We start from the raw sequence: 15,840 nt of genomic DNA, 5'->3' as shown, positions 1-15,840 counted from the left end.
ATGGTGTGTACCTGTTGGTGTGACAGGTGTGCGTACCTGTTGGTGTGTACCTGTTGGTGTGTACCTGTTGGTGTGACAGGTGTGCGTACCTGTTGGTGTGCAGCAGCCTCTGAACGCCCTCAGCCAGCTGAGACATCCGCGCCTCGATGTCTGATTGAGCCTAAACACAACATTCAGGAACATGAATAAATAATCTAAATATTGATTTAATCTGGTCGTTTCGCTCTGTTATATAAATGACATGATGAACAAACATGTTATTCCTTTAAATCAGACGGTTTGACACAAATATGAACCTCATTTAAATACGAGCAGAACGTTCTGATACAGAACCACCCAGAACTCATTCAGGGGTTCTCCTTTATTTAGTTTCATATAATTTAGGTCAGAAGATTTTAAAACATGGCGGTTTGTTGGTGCCAACAGAACCTACCTTAATGAGAGGAGCAGCCACAGCAGTAGCAGCTGCTACAGCTGCCATGTTGCTGGTGTCCCCCAGGTGACCGGAGGATCGATCCGGCTCAGTCAGAACCGCCGCCACGCTGTCTGGACCCTGACCCGTCAGAGGGTTCTGGGGCATCCTGGGTTCCAGCAGCTGTACGCTGACCTCCCTCCTGCGGGGGGCGCTGTGACAGCTGAGCAGATACAGACAGGAAGAGAATAAATAAAATACATGAAACTGCTGTGAATTTAAGGTTTCTGAGCATTTCAGTCTGTTTCTTTACTGATTCCGTCTCTGATCGAGTCTCCATCGAGTCTTTGTGAGACTGAGTCTCTGTTGGACCGCGTCAGGGTGTCCCTGAGTCTCTGAGTCTATGTTGGACCGCGTTAGGGTGTCCCTGAGTCTCTGTAGGACCGCGTCAGGGTGTCCCTGAGTCGTATTAGAAAGTAGCAGCCATGTGTGTGTCCTCGCTGGTTTTTAACACCTGGATCCTGGTTTTGACTCGTTTTCTCACCGTTGTCTCAGAGCTTCGAGGACAGCTCCTCTCTGTCCGGTGGTGAAGCAGGACGTCAGCAGCTCCTGATCTGAGGACGACGACGGAAGCAGAGACGCGACATGACGTCAGGACTGAAAGGAGCTGATTCACTTATGGAGACGTTAAAACTACATTATCCCTACAGAGATGTTTCAAAGTAAAAAACAATATCAGAGTTAAATATATTTTTACAAATATTTTATTCTCATAGCAGAAAAAAAAACATTTTAGCTGCAAGCTGGAAGGACTTTTTATCATTTTAGGAAAGAATACAATAAAACGTATTTAAATAATAAAACATTTCAATTACTAAAATGAAAAAAAAAATTTTTTTAATTCACTCTGGGATCAATTTATCTAAACTAGAGTATTTAATAAAAGATAAAAGTAGGAAATAGTCCTCGGGGAACAATAAAAAAGTTAATAAAGTAAAAATCTTTAATTTGCTATAAATCAGAACCAGATCTACTTCCTGTTTGTGAATATTTTCAAAATAAAACAACTGAACGTGTTTCCGGTTTCTTCTGTTACCATGGTAACAGACCCAAAGAAGAAAACAAAAACTAAACTTCCCACCCAGAGTGACCCAGAACAAACCCAAAACTTGTTTAATGACCTCTCTAGCTGCTGGTTCTGATGACCCGGTTCTTACCGGACCGAGAACTCGCTGCTCCCTGATCCGGATCCGAGTCGCCTGGTTTCGGTCCGGCTCCAACGTGTCTCGTGAGATTCTGCTCGGTCCGATGAAGGTGGGGAGTGTCCAGCAGCCTCCGGACCGTGATCTGGACCGGCTGGGACTCGTCTCCGCGGTCCGGAACCAGAACACGAGTAGAGCGGATTAAAACCTTCCCGGTGTCCGAGCTGCAGGACGACAGATCCGGACTCCGATCCGGACTCCGATCCGGATTATACAACATAACTAGAGCCACGGGTTTATTCTGGTTTTAATAAAACTGCTTTGACAGGTTCGGGTCCAGTTTTACAGAACGGATTTTCAAACTTCCCGCTTCTTCATCTTTTCTTTAAAATAAGAAGCTAGAGCTATACAATAACATTCTTATAAAAAATGATCAGATTAAACTCAGGAAACGGCGCCAAAGCACTTCAGACTAACAACTTTAGTGTAAAAAACATGAAATCTACAAAGAAAAACAGTTCTTCTAACTTCCGCCTCTTCGGCTCCTTCTTCTACGACTGAATTTCCAGCAGAGTGCCGCCCGCCGAGCGTTCTGCTGCCCCCTGCTGGAGAGGCCGAGCTGTGTCATCACATACATTTACCTACAGAACCAAATAAACTCTACTTTGAACTGTCAGTTATCAAATTCACTTTAATGTGATCTTATTTTTTATATGAATCTGTACGTCTATAGATATATATTCATTGGTTTTACCCTTTTTTCTTGCAATTTTCCTCAATTGTTACCTGATACAGTGTTTTATTCGCTCACAGCTTGACAATTACCCGTATATTTTGAGATATTGTGCTTGTTTTGTTTTTATACAGTTTGATTTTATATTTAAATACTGACAATAAGGTTTAAAAACCCAACAGACCTGCTACCAGTGCAGCTTTTTTAAGGTGAAGTATATCAGGACAGACTCAGAATCATCTGAACTTGTAATAAAACATTAGGAGAACCAAAAGAAACAAGTGAAATTTTATTAACTCTCATTTTCAAACATGTGAAGTGCATAAATCTACAGAAAGAAATATTATTCACAAAAAGAAGTAAATACAACAAAGGGTCTTTGAACGCCTCGCATTGTTTTACATTTTGTCCACTAGGTGGCGACTATGTTCCGTCAGTAAATAAACTCAAGAAGAAGAAGTTAAGAGTTTTGTGACACTTTCGCCACGGTTTGTTCTTGGCTTGTAGACTATTTTGATTAACTACCTCAGCCAAGTGTTTATAAAAAAGAAGCTAATTTAAATATATAAATTTAACCAAAACGACTCTTATTAAAGCGTCTTTTCCTGTAAATTAAAACGTTTGAACTATTTGTGCGGAATCTGCGGCTGAGTTAGCTCCTGCGCCCTTCGCGGTTCTGGTCATCAGGCTCGTTTGGACCGGACACTGGCACACATCGGTACCGATTCAGGCAAGTAACATTAAAAAAGCTATCTAACACGCGGGTTTGTTGTCGTATTAAAGAAAAAAAAATAAAACAAACATGGAAACTATCGGTTTTACCGCCGGGAAAAACGTGTTCAGCCTCAACAGTTAAACTCGTGACACGATTTTATTTAAAAACACGCAGATAAAAATAAAATTAGGTCAAATAAGACGTTTTAAAGAGGCTGATTTATAAACCAGCTCATGTAAAACAGAAATCAGAGTTTATAAAATGTGTGTGGTGTGATTGTCTCCAGAGGGAAACATGGCGGCGGTCCAGGTGTCTGAGTCCGACCAGATCAAACAGGTGAGCTCTTTGTTCCAGAACCTGCAGGTAACCCGGCTTCAGAACCTGCAGGTGATCTGATCCAGCTTCAGAACCTGCAGGTGATCTGATCCATCTTCAGAACCTGATCCATCTTCAGAACCTGCAGGGAACCTTTCAGAATTCAAGGCCCAGTATTCCTTGAAGGAATGCATATCGCCCGCTGCTTTCCAAGCCGTGCTTCTCAGTCTGTCGCGCTCAGGGGATGTGGTGGGGATGACTCTCAGCTACTACCACACCAGAATGTAGCTGTCTTTAAACTTCCCTGAGTCGTAGTCGTTAAGGTCAGTTGTAGGTGTACCATGAGATGTAACACAGGGAGAAACATTATCACCCGCCTTCGCCTTGTGTTGGTGGGCGATAATGAGAACTGATCTCAGGTGGAACAGGTGTGTCTGAAAGCTTCTGCATGTAGCTGCCCGTCGATAAGTTTTAAATATTTGTTTGTTTTTAACCAAGCGTCTGTTTCCTGTTTCCTGTTTCAGTTCAAGGAGTTCCTGGGAACGTACAACAAAGTAACGGAGAACTGTTTCATGGACTGCGTCAAAGACTTCACCACGAGAGACGTGAAGCCTGAGGAGGTAAATAAAACCAGGTGATCAAACAGCGGACAGAATTCTGGGAGTTCTTCGTTTACCGCGGTTCGCTGTTTTATGACGGGGCGGCGGCTACAACGCCAAACTCCGCCTCCTGCTTTCTCAGCACAGTTATACTTTCATCATGAGCCGTAATTTCATCGATGGGTGGAGTTTTCTAAACAGGTTAAGCGTTTTTTTTACATTTACGAAGATAATCCTGTAAGTTTGTCAGCAGATATTTGACTGAAAGAAAACGAGCGACGATCAGAACGACGGAGAGCTAACGTTGGTTTAGCTCTTTAGCTAACGCCGCTGTATGACATCACAACAGAGTTCAGATGATTGTAACAGATTAATGCAGTCGTAACGCAGTGATGTCAGTTATTTTAGACAGATCTAACATGTTACAGTGAGGTTTCTAACTGAACAGAAATGTTTGGGTTCTATTTGAACCTGCCTTAGTGACCCGGTTCTGTTGTTGTTCCTGTGGTTCCAGTCCAGCTGCTCCGAGTCCTGCCTGCAGAAGTACCTGAAGATGACTCAGCGGATCTCCATGCGCTTCCAGGAGTACCACATTCAGCAGAACGAGGCTCTGGCTGCTAAAGCTGGACTGCTGGCACAGCCTCGCTGATCCACTGCTGGTCCGGGTCACAGCCTGGTCCTGGTCCTGGTCCAGGTCCCGGTCCAGGTCCTGGTCCCAGCCCCGGTCCTGGTCCCAGTCCTGGTCCAGCAGGCCCACGGCCTCCAGCAGAAAGACTGAAGTTCTGTTTTCGGTTCAAACGGACCCGGAGCGCTGACACCTGACCGGAGACCCGTCTGTCACCCTGACGGTCCTGCAGGTCCAGAAACCTGCTCAGATGTCTTTTAATCGGAATATTTACGTTTAGATTTTTATGCTTTTGTTCAATCTTGTTGGATTTAAATGTTTTTGTGTGAGGAAAAAATAAAACCACCAATCATTCAATTTTTGTTGATGTTTTTGCTGCAGATTTTCTTGGTTCTGATTGGTTCTTTTGTGTTTTTAAAGAAATGACTGCAGACTTTTTGTTTGTAACCAGCCTGAAAAGTTGTTATCAGGACGTTTACCTTCTTAAACCACAGATTTAACCTCCGACCTGAACTCTTAGGCTCTCTTTGCTGTTTGTTCTGATGTGATGTCCACCTCTGTGGACGTCAGGTCCAAGCAGGTTTAAAGGAGGACTGTTTGTCTCTGAATCCACAGAACTTCATTTAAATCAGATGGTTCCACTCTGTGCACAGTTTGGACCCACGAGCCGAGGATGAGCTCCCAGCTGGTTCTGGTAAATGAAAAACGTGTACCGGTTCCAGCAGCTCCTGTTCTCAGGATTTCTCTGCAGCTGAGTTAATATCAACTCATCAGCAGTTATTAGTGACATCAGCTCCACCTTTTGTCCAAATATGGACACTTCCTGCCGAACAAACTGCTCCCAGATCAGTGGCTGGTCAGAACCTGATGTTCTCACTGAGATCCTGACACGTTCTCCGTTTATCTGGACTTCTGGTTCTAGGTCAGAACAACATGTTCTCATTCTGCTCTAAGGCTTTATTTAAAAGATGGATTCTTATTTTAAGGATTGTAAAAAGATTTTCTGTTTGAGCGTTTCGCCTCCATGAATTATTCCTAAAATAAATCTGAACCTCTCATCCAGCTCGATGACCTCCAGTGACGTGCGGATCTCGTCACGGCTGCGCGTGACGTCACAGCCCCGCTCGCGTCTTCCTCTTAGTCCTGCTGATTAAAAACAGTGAAGTTATTAAAAATAATCAGTGTTATTTAAGGTCCTACATCGTCTCTGTGTGTCTGCATTTGTTGACCCCAACAAGCAGAACAAATATGAGACATTATTAAACAACTTTAGGTTTAATTATTTAATTTTTAACCACAGAAACAAGCAGCGGCTCGGTGGGGAGGTTTGTGGACCTCTCAGCGCGGTCTTTCAGCAGATTTCCAACATTTGTAAAAAGGTCTTCGTATATTCACAGAAACATGTGAAGTCTGGTCGGAAAACGAGCTAATTTGACAGATTTTTGTAAGAAGTTTAGTGCGCAGATATCCAGCACGTAGCTGGGCCGGACTTCCCACGCTGCTGGGACAAACAAGGAAGCCCGCTCAGCCAATCAAAACGCGCTGCTGCTGGAAGGGAGGGATTTCTGTCCAATCACAATCCTGTTTTGCGCTTCTTTTTTCCGCTTTCATTTTTACTCGTCTCTGATTGGACAATACGCCTTCGGCTGTCGTCATTTCCCTCGTGGCGCCGCGTTTGTATCGACCAATCAGCGATTTCGTACGAAGCACGTCCAATAGAAATGGGAGAAACCTTCCGCCAATCAGATGTCTTGCTCATGACTGCCGCTGTCACCTCAGCCAATCAGGTGCCGGGAAACGCAGCTCTGAGCTCAACAGCTTGTTGTTCGTGTATCGCTTTGCAGCCCGAGCGAGAGAGGAAGCGACGGCGGCGGTAAATGTAAGTATAAACCTCGATTTTCGTCCTAAAATGACGTTTTCCCGCGACCCGTCCAAACGTGGCGCATATTCCGCCCGGGGGGGCGGCGGGATGTGGGCGGGTTGGGCGGCTGGATGTCTCCGTCCGAGCCGCGCTGGGGGAACTGAATGGCAGTGAAGAAATGTGAAGCTCCTGCGCCTAGTTTGTGGAAGAGCCGCTTATTAAATAAATAACTTCCCGGCAGCTCCGGCTCGGTCCAATGTCACGGGCTCCCGGTTCGGCGGGATGAAACTTCATTCATATTCGGAACCGAACGGCGGTCCGTGTGGTCTCGGGTCGGAGCCGCTCTTCTCCGCCTGACAGTTTAAATCGCCGTCTGATGACAAACTGGCTAGTTTTAGCCGACAAGCTAACGTCGCTCCGGACGGGAGAGAGCCCGGCAGAACCCGCTCGGTTCGCTCGCTCTCTGGACTTTGTTTCGGGTCGGGACTCGGTCGTTCGGTGCGGATTTCCCTCCCGACCGCGGGCGGCTTCGATGGGGGAGGACGCGGGGGTAAAATTAGCCGAGCTAACTGACATGGCGAGCCGTGATGGCGACGTGACTCCGAGCGGAGCGGGAAGTGAAAAGCCTCCTTCCTGACGGCTCCGGTGCCGCTCCGCGACCCGAACCGAGCCGTTCGCCGAGCCCTAAGAGCCCGCGCTCACCGGGACCGCAGGTTCGGCTAAAGTAAAGGCTGCTAGCTAAGTTTGTCCGGGCTGTTTGGATCATATTTACTGATCCGGGTTGAGGGAGGGGGGAGGAGGAGGAGGAGGAGGAGCGGGGCTGCTCCGAGCCGAAGAATGCCTGAGCTAACAGGCGCGTGGCTAGTGGGTTAGCCCCGAAGGTTCCGACCCGGGGATCCGACCCGAACCTGCTCAGCCCTGAAGGTTCTGATCTGATGGCTACAAAGGTTCCGACCTGATGAGGTCCACAGGTTCTGACCTGAACCCACCGGGCTCCAACTTAACCCTAAACCATCAGGGTTCTGCAGAACCAGCTTCTTTAACCCGTCAGGGTTCTGTAGAACCAGCTTCTTTAACCCGTCAGAGTTCTGTAGAACCTTCTTGATTAACCCATCAGGGTTCTGCAGAACCAGCTCCTTTAACCCGTCAGGGTTCTGCAGAACCAGCTTCTTTAACCCATCAGAGTTCTGTAAAACCTTCTCGATTAACCCATCAGGGTTCTGTAGAACCTTCTCCACTAACCCATCAGGGTTCTGCAGAACCAGCTTCTTTAACCCATCAGGGTTCTGCAGAACCAACTCCTTTAACCCGTCAGGGTTCTGCAGAACCAGCTTCTTTAACCCATCAGAGTTCTGTAGAACCTTCTCGATTAACCCATCAGGGTTCTGTAGAACCAGCTTCTTTAACCCGTCAGGGTTCTGTAGAACCTTCTCCACTAACCCAAACCTCTCTGTGGTTCTGTCTTCCAGTGATCCTTCGAGCTGGACTCCCTGGACTAGCCGAGGAGATGAAGGTGAGTGTCAGTCCTGCCACATAAACCGAGACCGGGATCCAGGGTCCAGACCAGCTCAGAACGGGTCACCTGGGTCCGGTTTCAGTTCTGTTGGACCCGGTTTCAGTCTGTGATGAAGAACATCTGTAGGAGAATAAGATAAAACCAGAACATTTGAATCGTTAACGGGTTGTTACATCGGGTCACAGTTAGGTAAAAGAAGGCAGGTTCTGTCAGAAACCTGAAAATAAGAAGTTTTATTTTTATCAGCTGAAACATAAACAGCCACAGCAGCAATAAAATCAAATTAAAAACAAACCCTGACATGATGGGAGCGTCTCCTCACTGAGGCTGGGACTCTTTAGGCACTTCCTGTATTTTATATAAACATTTATTAATATATTTTCATGCTGCAGTTACATCTAACAGAACCTTTTTATCCAGCAGCGTGGACGCTAACCTGACACTGAAAACAGCGTAAAAGGGAATAAACATGGAGTCACTGAAGTCGGTCCGGCTCTGTTACTGACAGGAAACACAAAGTTTAACAGGAAGCAGCAGCAGATTCATAAAATCCATTTCTGAGTTTTTATCTGTGTCCCTCCTCGCCTCGTCTGTCGGCGTCTCACCAACACAAAGCTGCGAGGAACGTTGTTTCAGATCAGAACCGCTTCCTTCATGACAAACCTGGGAGAACATAGAGACTGAATGTTCCTGATCGGAGGGAAATCTTCTCCATCCTTTTGACTCGTCGCCTCTTCTGGGTTTAGTAAAAATGGGAAAACTGCAGGTTTGAGTGGAGACGACAGCAGAACCAAATCAAATAAAATTCTGTTCTCTGTGTAAATAACAATCAAAGATCTGAGAGTCTTTAGTTGGAGCTGGAAAATAAAAAGGTGAATTATTGAGAAAACCCAAACTTCATATCTGAACCTGGGTCTCAGGAGAAACCAGAGTCGTCTGCAGTTAAGTTATCATTTCCACCTGTGCAGGTAAAACCTGGTCTGTAGTGAAACTAACTTCCTGTGCCGAGAAAGTGTCAACAAACAGACCGTTAGAAGACAGGGGGTCCAAAAGTTCAGTCGTTATATCGTTACTGACACAACAAACCGGGTCTGGGATGTGCTGCAGAGCAGGTTCTGGTTCCATAGCTGTCCCAACTGACGTGTGTGTGTGTGTGTTTCAGGCAGCAGATGAGCCTGCCTACCTGACCGTGGGGACGGAGGTCAGCGCCAAGTACAGAGGAGCCTTCTGTGAAGCCAAAATCAAGACTGTTAAACGCATGGTGAAGGTCAAGGTAAGACTGGGAGCTGACAGGGGTCAGCGGGTCAGAACCAGGGTCAGGACAGGTGGCAGCGGGTCACCTACTCTGAGGGACTAACCTGTCCCTCAGAGCAGGTCTAAACTGTCCCGAGATGTGGGCGAGACTGTCTCTGTGTCCCTGTGATGGACTGGAGACCTGTCCCGGGTGTCTGCTGGAGATGGACACCAGCTCCCCGAGACCCAGAGAGGCTAAAAGACAAGGATGGGTGGACATTCAGCTGGCTGAGGAGGAGGAGTGATGAAGCTGAGAAATGGTTTCGCTAAGTGACCTGATGACATCAGATGATGTCACAACTTCTCTTGGCTGTCTGACCAATCCGCTGCCAGCTACAGTGATGAGCCCAAACATCTGCTTCATGCAGGACAGAGTGTCCTGGGGACAGAATTCTGTGTGTGGACATGTTGACCTGTTGTCCTCCTCTCTGCAGGTGACTCTGAAAGGTGAAAACACGTCTCAGGTGGTTCAGGACGACCAGGTCAAAGGGCCCCTCAGGGTAAGATGGATTTATTGTTGGTTCCGTGTGTTTGGGTTCTCCTTTCCGTTGAAGGTTCTGTTCACCTTGTTGGACGTGTCCCTCTGATGTCAATGTGTCTGTGTGGTTCTTCAGGTGGGTTCCTCGGTGGAGGTGAAGACCAACGAGGGGGTGTGCGGCGAGGCCGTCATCAGTAAGCTGACAGACGCCAGCCTCTACACTGTGGGTAAGGTCCACTCACCCCCCCTCCTGACGCCGGGCTCGCACCAGAACCTCACACAGAGTTCTCCTGGTTCCTGCTCTGCTAACAGGCTTTATTTTAAGGAGGCCGCGGTACCTCGGTGGTCAGTGTAACCCTGAGGCCGCAGGTTTGAGCCCAGGCTGGGTCCAGAGTTTAAGAGATTAAGATGATTTCTTTGAAACGTCCTGAGGGAAACAGGAAGTGATGCACGTCTGCAGCCTCATGGAGGCTCAGACCGTTGTCTTCATCACATTCAGCTGGCTGAGGAGGAGGAGTGATGAAGCTGAGAAATGGTTTCGCTAAGTGACCTGATGACATTAGATGATGTCACAACTTCTCTTGGCTGTCTGACCAATCCGCTGCCAGCTGCAGTGATGACCCCAACGATTGTACAGGCGACCAGTAGGTGGCAGTAACGTTCCAACTATTATCGAGTGAAGCAACGCAGCCAGGCGCTTAGCTTCTGCACGAGGCTCCGCCCCTTTTTTGGATCATTATACTGCTAGAATACTGCTACCTAGGTATCCAGGTACAACGCCCATTTTTGGGTGTAAATAATGAAATTAAATTCCCATCTTAGTTAAAGCAAAGCCGCACAGCCTTAGGATAAAATCTAAGCCCTGCCTCTTTTTTGGGGTGAAACAAAGCCCCGCCCTATTTTGAGTGAAAACATCTCCTCCACTTTGACTGGCAGGAAATGCAGCTCCTGAAGAGAAGCATCAAATAAAACTTGAAACTTTTCAGGGCACAGATATTTTGGTCTGTCAGACAAATAATTATTTCATCTGAGTTCTGATTAGAGATCCTCGACACTGCTTCAAAAACCAAATAAATGTGATTAAAGTCGATCAGATTTGGTGTTGCTCCTCCCTGAAGGCCGGTCTTTAATCTATCACCTGCTCTGTGTTCCAGTTTTTGATGATGGGGATGAGAAGACTCTCCGTCGAACGTCTCTGTGTCTGAAGGGCGGGAGGCATTTCGCCGTGGGCGAGGTGAGTTGTCGGCTCTGAAAACGACTCGAGGCCGGAGGTCATGAAGTGTCTTAAAAGCCTTCCTCCCTGCAGACGCTGGACCAGCTGCCGCTGACGAACCCGGAGCATTTTGGCACTCCGGTGATCGGTAAAAAGTCAAACCGAGGCGGGCGGCGCTCCTCCCAGGCCGTGTGAGTTTTTAGTTCTTTCAGAGACATTTTAAACGTCAGGAAGTAGGAATATTTAGGAGTGATGAAGCTGAGAAATGGTTTCGCTCAGTGACCTGATGACATCAGATGATGTCACAACTTCTCTTGGCTGTCTGACCAATCCGCTGCCAGCTACAGTGATGAGCCGTGTGTTCGGCTTTATCTGTGGAACTCCTGACTTTATGTTTGGATCTCAGAGCCGACGAGGAGAACGACACTTCGACCAGTGAGGACGAGGAGGAGGAGAGGAAGAGGCTGAGCGATGAGCTGCTGGGACAGATCTGCAGCATCGAGAACGTGGAGGAGTCCGCCAACTGGTTCATGGCTCTGGTAAACCCAGATGATCTGTAGCTGCAGCTGTCCCGTTTCAGCGCTCTGATCTGAGGACCAGATGCGTTGCAGACGCATTGTTCATATTTCTGTCTGACCCAGTTTTCCTTCCTTCCTGAGTGGAAGCCATGTTGCTGTGGACATGATGGTGTTTGTTGGTTCTGCAGGTGGTGGCGCCCAGCTGCAGCGACGAGCTGCTGGTGAAGAAGGATCAGTGTCTGGTCAGGTCTTTCCACGACGGGAAGCTGTGAGTTGAACTTTTGGTTTTCAACGTCCTTGGAGTCACATGACCGATCATGTTAGCTAACAGATGTTACGTGATGTTTCTGCCATCGGGTCAGAACCGTCGGACGGTTCGGGTCTAACTGGTTCTGTGTCATCCTGCAGCTACACTGTGGCAAAGAGACACGCCCACCTGGTCACCTCCATCAGCATCGCCAAGTCTGACCTGTTCAGCAGGAGAGGTGAAGCTTCCTCCTCCATCCCTCTGTCTGCTCTGTGCTTCATCCTCCTCCTCCTCATCATCCTCCTTTTCCTCCAGCAGGTTTCGAAGAAGCCCAGACATTCCTGAGGAGCAGGGAGGTTCCAGACGCGTGGAAGATGGACATGAGTCAGATCCTCGACTCGTCCTCTAGCGAAGACGACAAAGATGAGAAGGAGAGTGAGGAAGAGGAGGAGGAAGAGGATGTGGACGACTGTGAAGAGAAGAAGAAGAAGCACATAAAGGAGGAGGTGAAGTTTTAACACATCTCACTGTTATGTGTTACTGCCTGCCGTTTATGGCTGCTGCTGCTAATCGACCCTGGAAAACCTGAAAATGGTTCTAACTCGGTCCGATTCTCAGATACTGAGCTGAGGTTTGACCTGTAGATTCACCTGTCTTCTGTGTGTGTGTGTGTGTGTGTGCAGCCGGAGGAAGAGGAGGACCCTGAGGAGAGAGACAACTTCCTCCAGCAGCTGTATAAATTCATGGAGGACAGAGGTGAAGCTGAAACACAAACGTGTCAGATCACAGAATGATGAAATGATTCAGCCATGAAGAGACTCACATCGTGGGCCCAACTCTTATCTTCCTGAAATCAGCTGTAATTAGATTAAAAAGGCCTGATGTGAATCAGTTTGGACCTTAGTCATGTGACCTGTGACCTGTGACTAACACAGGCTGACAATAAACCCATTTCCTCCTGGTACCGGACCACCACTGCTGGTTCTTCTGGTTCCAGCCCAGAACAGAACTTTATCTCCAAACCGAGGGATGAAAACAAGTCTGAGCTCATTAAAAAGTCTAAAATCAGGAGCTGCATGGAAAGATGGACGCCTCGTCTGTCTCCCTCTGTAGCACCCGGTTTATAGGAGGGGCCATGTTGTATTCAGAACGTAGAGCTGTAAGCCCCGCCTACTCCCCCACACAACCAATCAAGCAACAGATACCTAAACGCCTTTGACCTTTGACCCTGACTGTCTTTGGTTCAAATATGCAGAGTCTAACCCAGACAGGATGTTGTCATTTATTATAAAACAGGAAAGAGACTTACCTGAGTTTGACCCAGGTGGATGTTCAGTCTGTTCAGACTTTATTACAGTTACTGAACCGTGATGTTGGTCTGTGTTTCTCAGGGACTCCCATCAACAAGCCCCCCGTGCTGGGCTACAAAAACCTGAACCTCTTCAAGCTCTTCAGGCTGGTCTATCACCTGGGAGGCTGCCACAAGGTGAGGAGGAGGGGGTGGGGCTAATGAAGAGTGGGTGAGGAGGGGAGTGGGGCTAATGAAGGGGAGGTGAGAAGGAGGGGTGGTAATGAGGGGGTGGGGCTAATGAAGCGTGGGTGAGAAGGAGGGGGTGGGGCTAAAGAAGGGTGGCCTGTAGCTGGGAGTGAGTGATGATGCTGAAGAAGGTTTCGCAGTCTTGACTGAGCTCCTGATGATCTTCTTGGCTGTCTGACGCTGACTGACGGGTTCCTCCGTCCTGTCCGCTGATAACCGAGCTGCAGGTGACTGGACTCTGGTTCTGTTTCAGATCGAGTCCGGCACTGTGTGGAAACAGGTCTACATGGACCTGGGGATCCCTATACTGAACTCTGCTGCGTCCTACAACGTTAAGACGGCCTATAAGAAGTAAGATCTGCTCGTTTCACCTGCTGACGTGGAACCAGCTGTACTTCCTGTTAGGTGTCATGTGACCAGAGCTTCTGATGATTTGACCTTTGACCTTCAGGTATCTGTACGGGTTTGAGGAGTACTGCCGCTCTGCCTCCATCACCTTCAGGACCATCCACCACAACAACCCCCACCCCAACACGGTCCTGAGTAACCATAAAAAGTCCCGGGCCGAGCTTAGAGAGTCCGCAGCTCCACAGCTGAAGGCGGAGCCTGTCGAGGTGAAGAAGAAAGAGGAAGAGGAGGAGGAGGACGAGGAGGAGGCCGACTCTGAGAGCGAGAGCGACAAAGAGATGAAGGAGAGACAGATGTCTCCTCGGGTGAGACGTGTCTCCTGTTGTTTTGGTGTTTAGTGTCTGGGTCTGACGTGAAGTTCTGCTGAAACTGAACCCAGCGGGTCTTTGGGCTGTTCTAGGGGAGGAGGAGGAGGTGTGTGGGGAGTCGGGTCAAACTGTCCAATCGACCGGATCATCCTGAGCGAGGAGCAGAGAACAGCGAGGAGCAGCAGCGGGAGGGGAGGAGACGCAGCAACAGACGGATGGATGATTCCGAAAAAGGATCAGACGAGGAGGAAGAGGAGGAGGAGGAGGAGGAAGAAGAAGAGGAAGAGGGGGACGAGGAGACCCGAAGAAACAGGTGAGACTGAAGATGGTTTTACTTCCTGGTGATATTTAACTTCATACCATCTCTTCAAACGTTAAACCAAAATGTTTGTTTTAGGAGCGAGGATGAGGAGGATGGAGACTCTGTGACGGGGACGAAGGTCAGGGTGAAGTACGGCCGAGGGAAGACCCAGAAGATCTACGAAGCTCACATCAAGAAGACCGACATGGACAACGGAGAACAGTTCTACCTGGTTCATTACTACGGCTGGAACGTCAGGTGGGCGGAGCTTCCAGAACAGAAATTAGCGATAAATGTTTTTGAGTTTTCAGGGTTCTGACGGTCCGTGTTCTGACCCGGCTGGTTCTGGTCCTCAGGTATGATGAGTGGGTGAAGGCTGACCGCATCATCTGGCCCTCAGAGAAAGGGACGAAGACGAGACAGAGGAGGAAGATGAAGGTGAACGTCCACAGACAGCCTGCAGGAACATTTACCTTTTAGTCATTTATAGCACCGAGTCCAGGTCCTGGTTCCCTTTAACGGGTCTGCTTGGTTCTGATACAGATCTGGGCACTCGTTGATATCAGAACCAGGAAGTGATGTCATCAGTATTATCAGTACCTAAACAGAAATACACTTAAATCATAACACAATCTTGATACGAGGCGAGAAATCAGGCCACCATCTTGGTAGGTGCTACATGGGCGTCTTTAGTTCTCCCAGCATGGCAGCAGAATGTATTATAAGAGTGAATTATGCTAAATAACAGTGAAAACCCTCCACAAAAACTCAGTTATCTAGGCCTAAATATTAGTGCCTTATTAGTGCCTATTCACAGGTTTTTAAGGAAAAAGACAAAGTTATTAGACTGAAGTACTCACAGCAGTAGTAGCGCTCTCGGTCGGCGTTTAGCCGCCTTTAACACTTGACCGGGTTTGTTAGGAGACATATAATAGATGTTCTTGTCTTCTGTTTTCACAGTATGTCTAATATCTGTTTATTATTATAACGAGGCTTTAACAGGTAAACAGGCAGAGTCATAAAGCACCTACCAAGATGGTGGACAAGATGTGGCGCTATCAGTGGCCATTTTCAGTGATCATCAGATCCATCAGTGTCACCTCCTGGTTCTGATTGTCATCGTGTCCCCTCTCAGAACAGAGACAGGGACGACCCAGACAAAGACGAAGAAAAGCAGCCTCCAGCGGGGACGCTTAAACCGCCAGGACTGAAGCGTGGTCGTCCTCAGATCAGAACCACCGGACCCTCCGGACCCCCTGGACGCAGCGTCCTCAGAACCACCAGCCCTGAGAGACAGTCCAATGGCAAAAACAGCAAGACAGACCCGCTGTCCAACATGGCCAACGGAGACGGTAAGAGACGGACCAATCCGCCGCTGCGGGCGCTCTGACATCATTAGACTGTTTTCTTTATGACTCCTCCTCTCTGCAGACACGCCCCGCAGGAGAACCAGGAGGACCTCTGGGATGTACGAATCGGACCGGGTGTCCAACGGTGAGAACATTTCCACTTCCTGTTTCCTGCTAAAGAGCCGTATGCCTGTATCTAACTCCCCCCCC

At 48.1% G+C, this 15,840-nt stretch overlaps 3 protein-coding genes and 3 non-coding genes across 11 annotated transcripts in view; 5 read left to right on the top strand and 1 right to left on the bottom strand.

Moving 5' to 3' along the window:
* The window catches only part of kiaa0586 (KIAA0586 ortholog), a 20,666-nt gene extending 18,455 nt beyond the window's left edge, over positions 1 to 2,211 (bottom strand). For 2 of the 6 annotated variants that reach the window (XM_017407761.3, XM_025004100.2), the window contains exons 1-4: positions 1,630 to 2,209; positions 957 to 1,026; positions 434 to 635; positions 90 to 160 (exon numbers count right to left, since the gene is read on the bottom strand). In XM_017407761.3, the coding sequence (XP_017263250.1) occupies positions 90 to 160; positions 434 to 635; positions 957 to 1,026; positions 1,630 to 1,894 (608 nt within the window). In that variant the 5' untranslated portion in view covers positions 1,895 to 2,209. Of the gene's footprint in view, positions 1 to 89; positions 161 to 433; positions 636 to 956; positions 1,117 to 1,629 lie in introns of all 6 variants that reach the window. The other 4 variants (XM_017407763.3, XM_017407762.3, XM_017407760.3 and 1 more) reach the window with 4 other exon arrangements.
* A 616-nt stretch (positions 2,212 to 2,827) lies between these two features.
* Positions 2,828 to 4,958, top strand: timm9 (translocase of inner mitochondrial membrane 9 homolog). The gene is made up of 4 exons (XM_017407591.3): positions 2,828 to 3,077; positions 3,349 to 3,398; positions 3,902 to 3,997; positions 4,491 to 4,958. The coding sequence occupies exons 2-4, from the start codon at positions 3,357 to 3,359 to the stop codon at positions 4,623 to 4,625; spliced, it is 273 nt and encodes a 90-aa protein (XP_017263080.1). The 5' UTR covers positions 2,828 to 3,077; positions 3,349 to 3,356; the 3' UTR covers positions 4,626 to 4,958.
* A 1,435-nt stretch (positions 4,959 to 6,393) lies between these two features.
* Positions 6,394 to 15,840, top strand: part of arid4a (AT rich interactive domain 4A (RBP1-like)) — a 13,266-nt gene continuing 3,819 nt past the window's right edge. The window contains exons 1-20 of the mRNA XM_017407575.2: positions 6,394 to 6,480; positions 7,932 to 7,975; positions 9,141 to 9,251; positions 9,706 to 9,771; positions 9,886 to 9,976; positions 10,904 to 10,983; positions 11,056 to 11,153; positions 11,369 to 11,501; positions 11,669 to 11,748; positions 11,889 to 11,965; positions 12,046 to 12,233; positions 12,411 to 12,483; positions 13,119 to 13,213; positions 13,518 to 13,615; positions 13,716 to 13,977; positions 14,073 to 14,293; positions 14,378 to 14,539; positions 14,638 to 14,719; positions 15,417 to 15,633; positions 15,713 to 15,775. Of these exons, the coding sequence (XP_017263064.1) occupies positions 7,970 to 7,975; positions 9,141 to 9,251; positions 9,706 to 9,771; positions 9,886 to 9,976; positions 10,904 to 10,983; positions 11,056 to 11,153; positions 11,369 to 11,501; positions 11,669 to 11,748; positions 11,889 to 11,965; positions 12,046 to 12,233; positions 12,411 to 12,483; positions 13,119 to 13,213; positions 13,518 to 13,615; positions 13,716 to 13,977; positions 14,073 to 14,293; positions 14,378 to 14,539; positions 14,638 to 14,719; positions 15,417 to 15,633; positions 15,713 to 15,775 (2,203 nt within the window). The 5' untranslated portion in view covers positions 6,394 to 6,480; positions 7,932 to 7,969. The remainder of the gene's footprint in view (positions 6,481 to 7,931; positions 7,976 to 9,140; positions 9,252 to 9,705; positions 9,772 to 9,885; positions 9,977 to 10,903; positions 10,984 to 11,055; positions 11,154 to 11,368; positions 11,502 to 11,668; positions 11,749 to 11,888; positions 11,966 to 12,045; positions 12,234 to 12,410; positions 12,484 to 13,118; positions 13,214 to 13,517; positions 13,616 to 13,715; positions 13,978 to 14,072; positions 14,294 to 14,377; positions 14,540 to 14,637; positions 14,720 to 15,416; positions 15,634 to 15,712; positions 15,776 to 15,840) is intronic.
* LOC112450255 lies at positions 9,508 to 9,593 on the top strand. Its single transcript, XR_003038808.1, has one exon. It is a non-coding gene; the product is annotated as a small nucleolar RNA SNORD53/SNORD92 (small nucleolar RNA).
* On the top strand, positions 10,261 to 10,346 carry LOC112450260. The gene has a single exon (XR_003038813.1). It is a non-coding gene; the product is annotated as a small nucleolar RNA SNORD53/SNORD92 (small nucleolar RNA).
* On the top strand, positions 11,207 to 11,292 carry LOC112450259. Its single transcript, XR_003038812.1, has one exon. It is a non-coding gene; the product is annotated as a small nucleolar RNA SNORD53/SNORD92 (small nucleolar RNA).

The sequence above is a fragment of the Kryptolebias marmoratus genome, linkage group LG10 (assembly GCF_001649575.2).
Source record: "Kryptolebias marmoratus isolate JLee-2015 linkage group LG10, ASM164957v2, whole genome shotgun sequence".
Lineage (NCBI taxonomy): Eukaryota > Metazoa > Chordata > Actinopteri > Cyprinodontiformes > Rivulidae > Kryptolebias > Kryptolebias marmoratus.
This window is presented reverse-complemented; position numbering and strand designations above follow the sequence as displayed.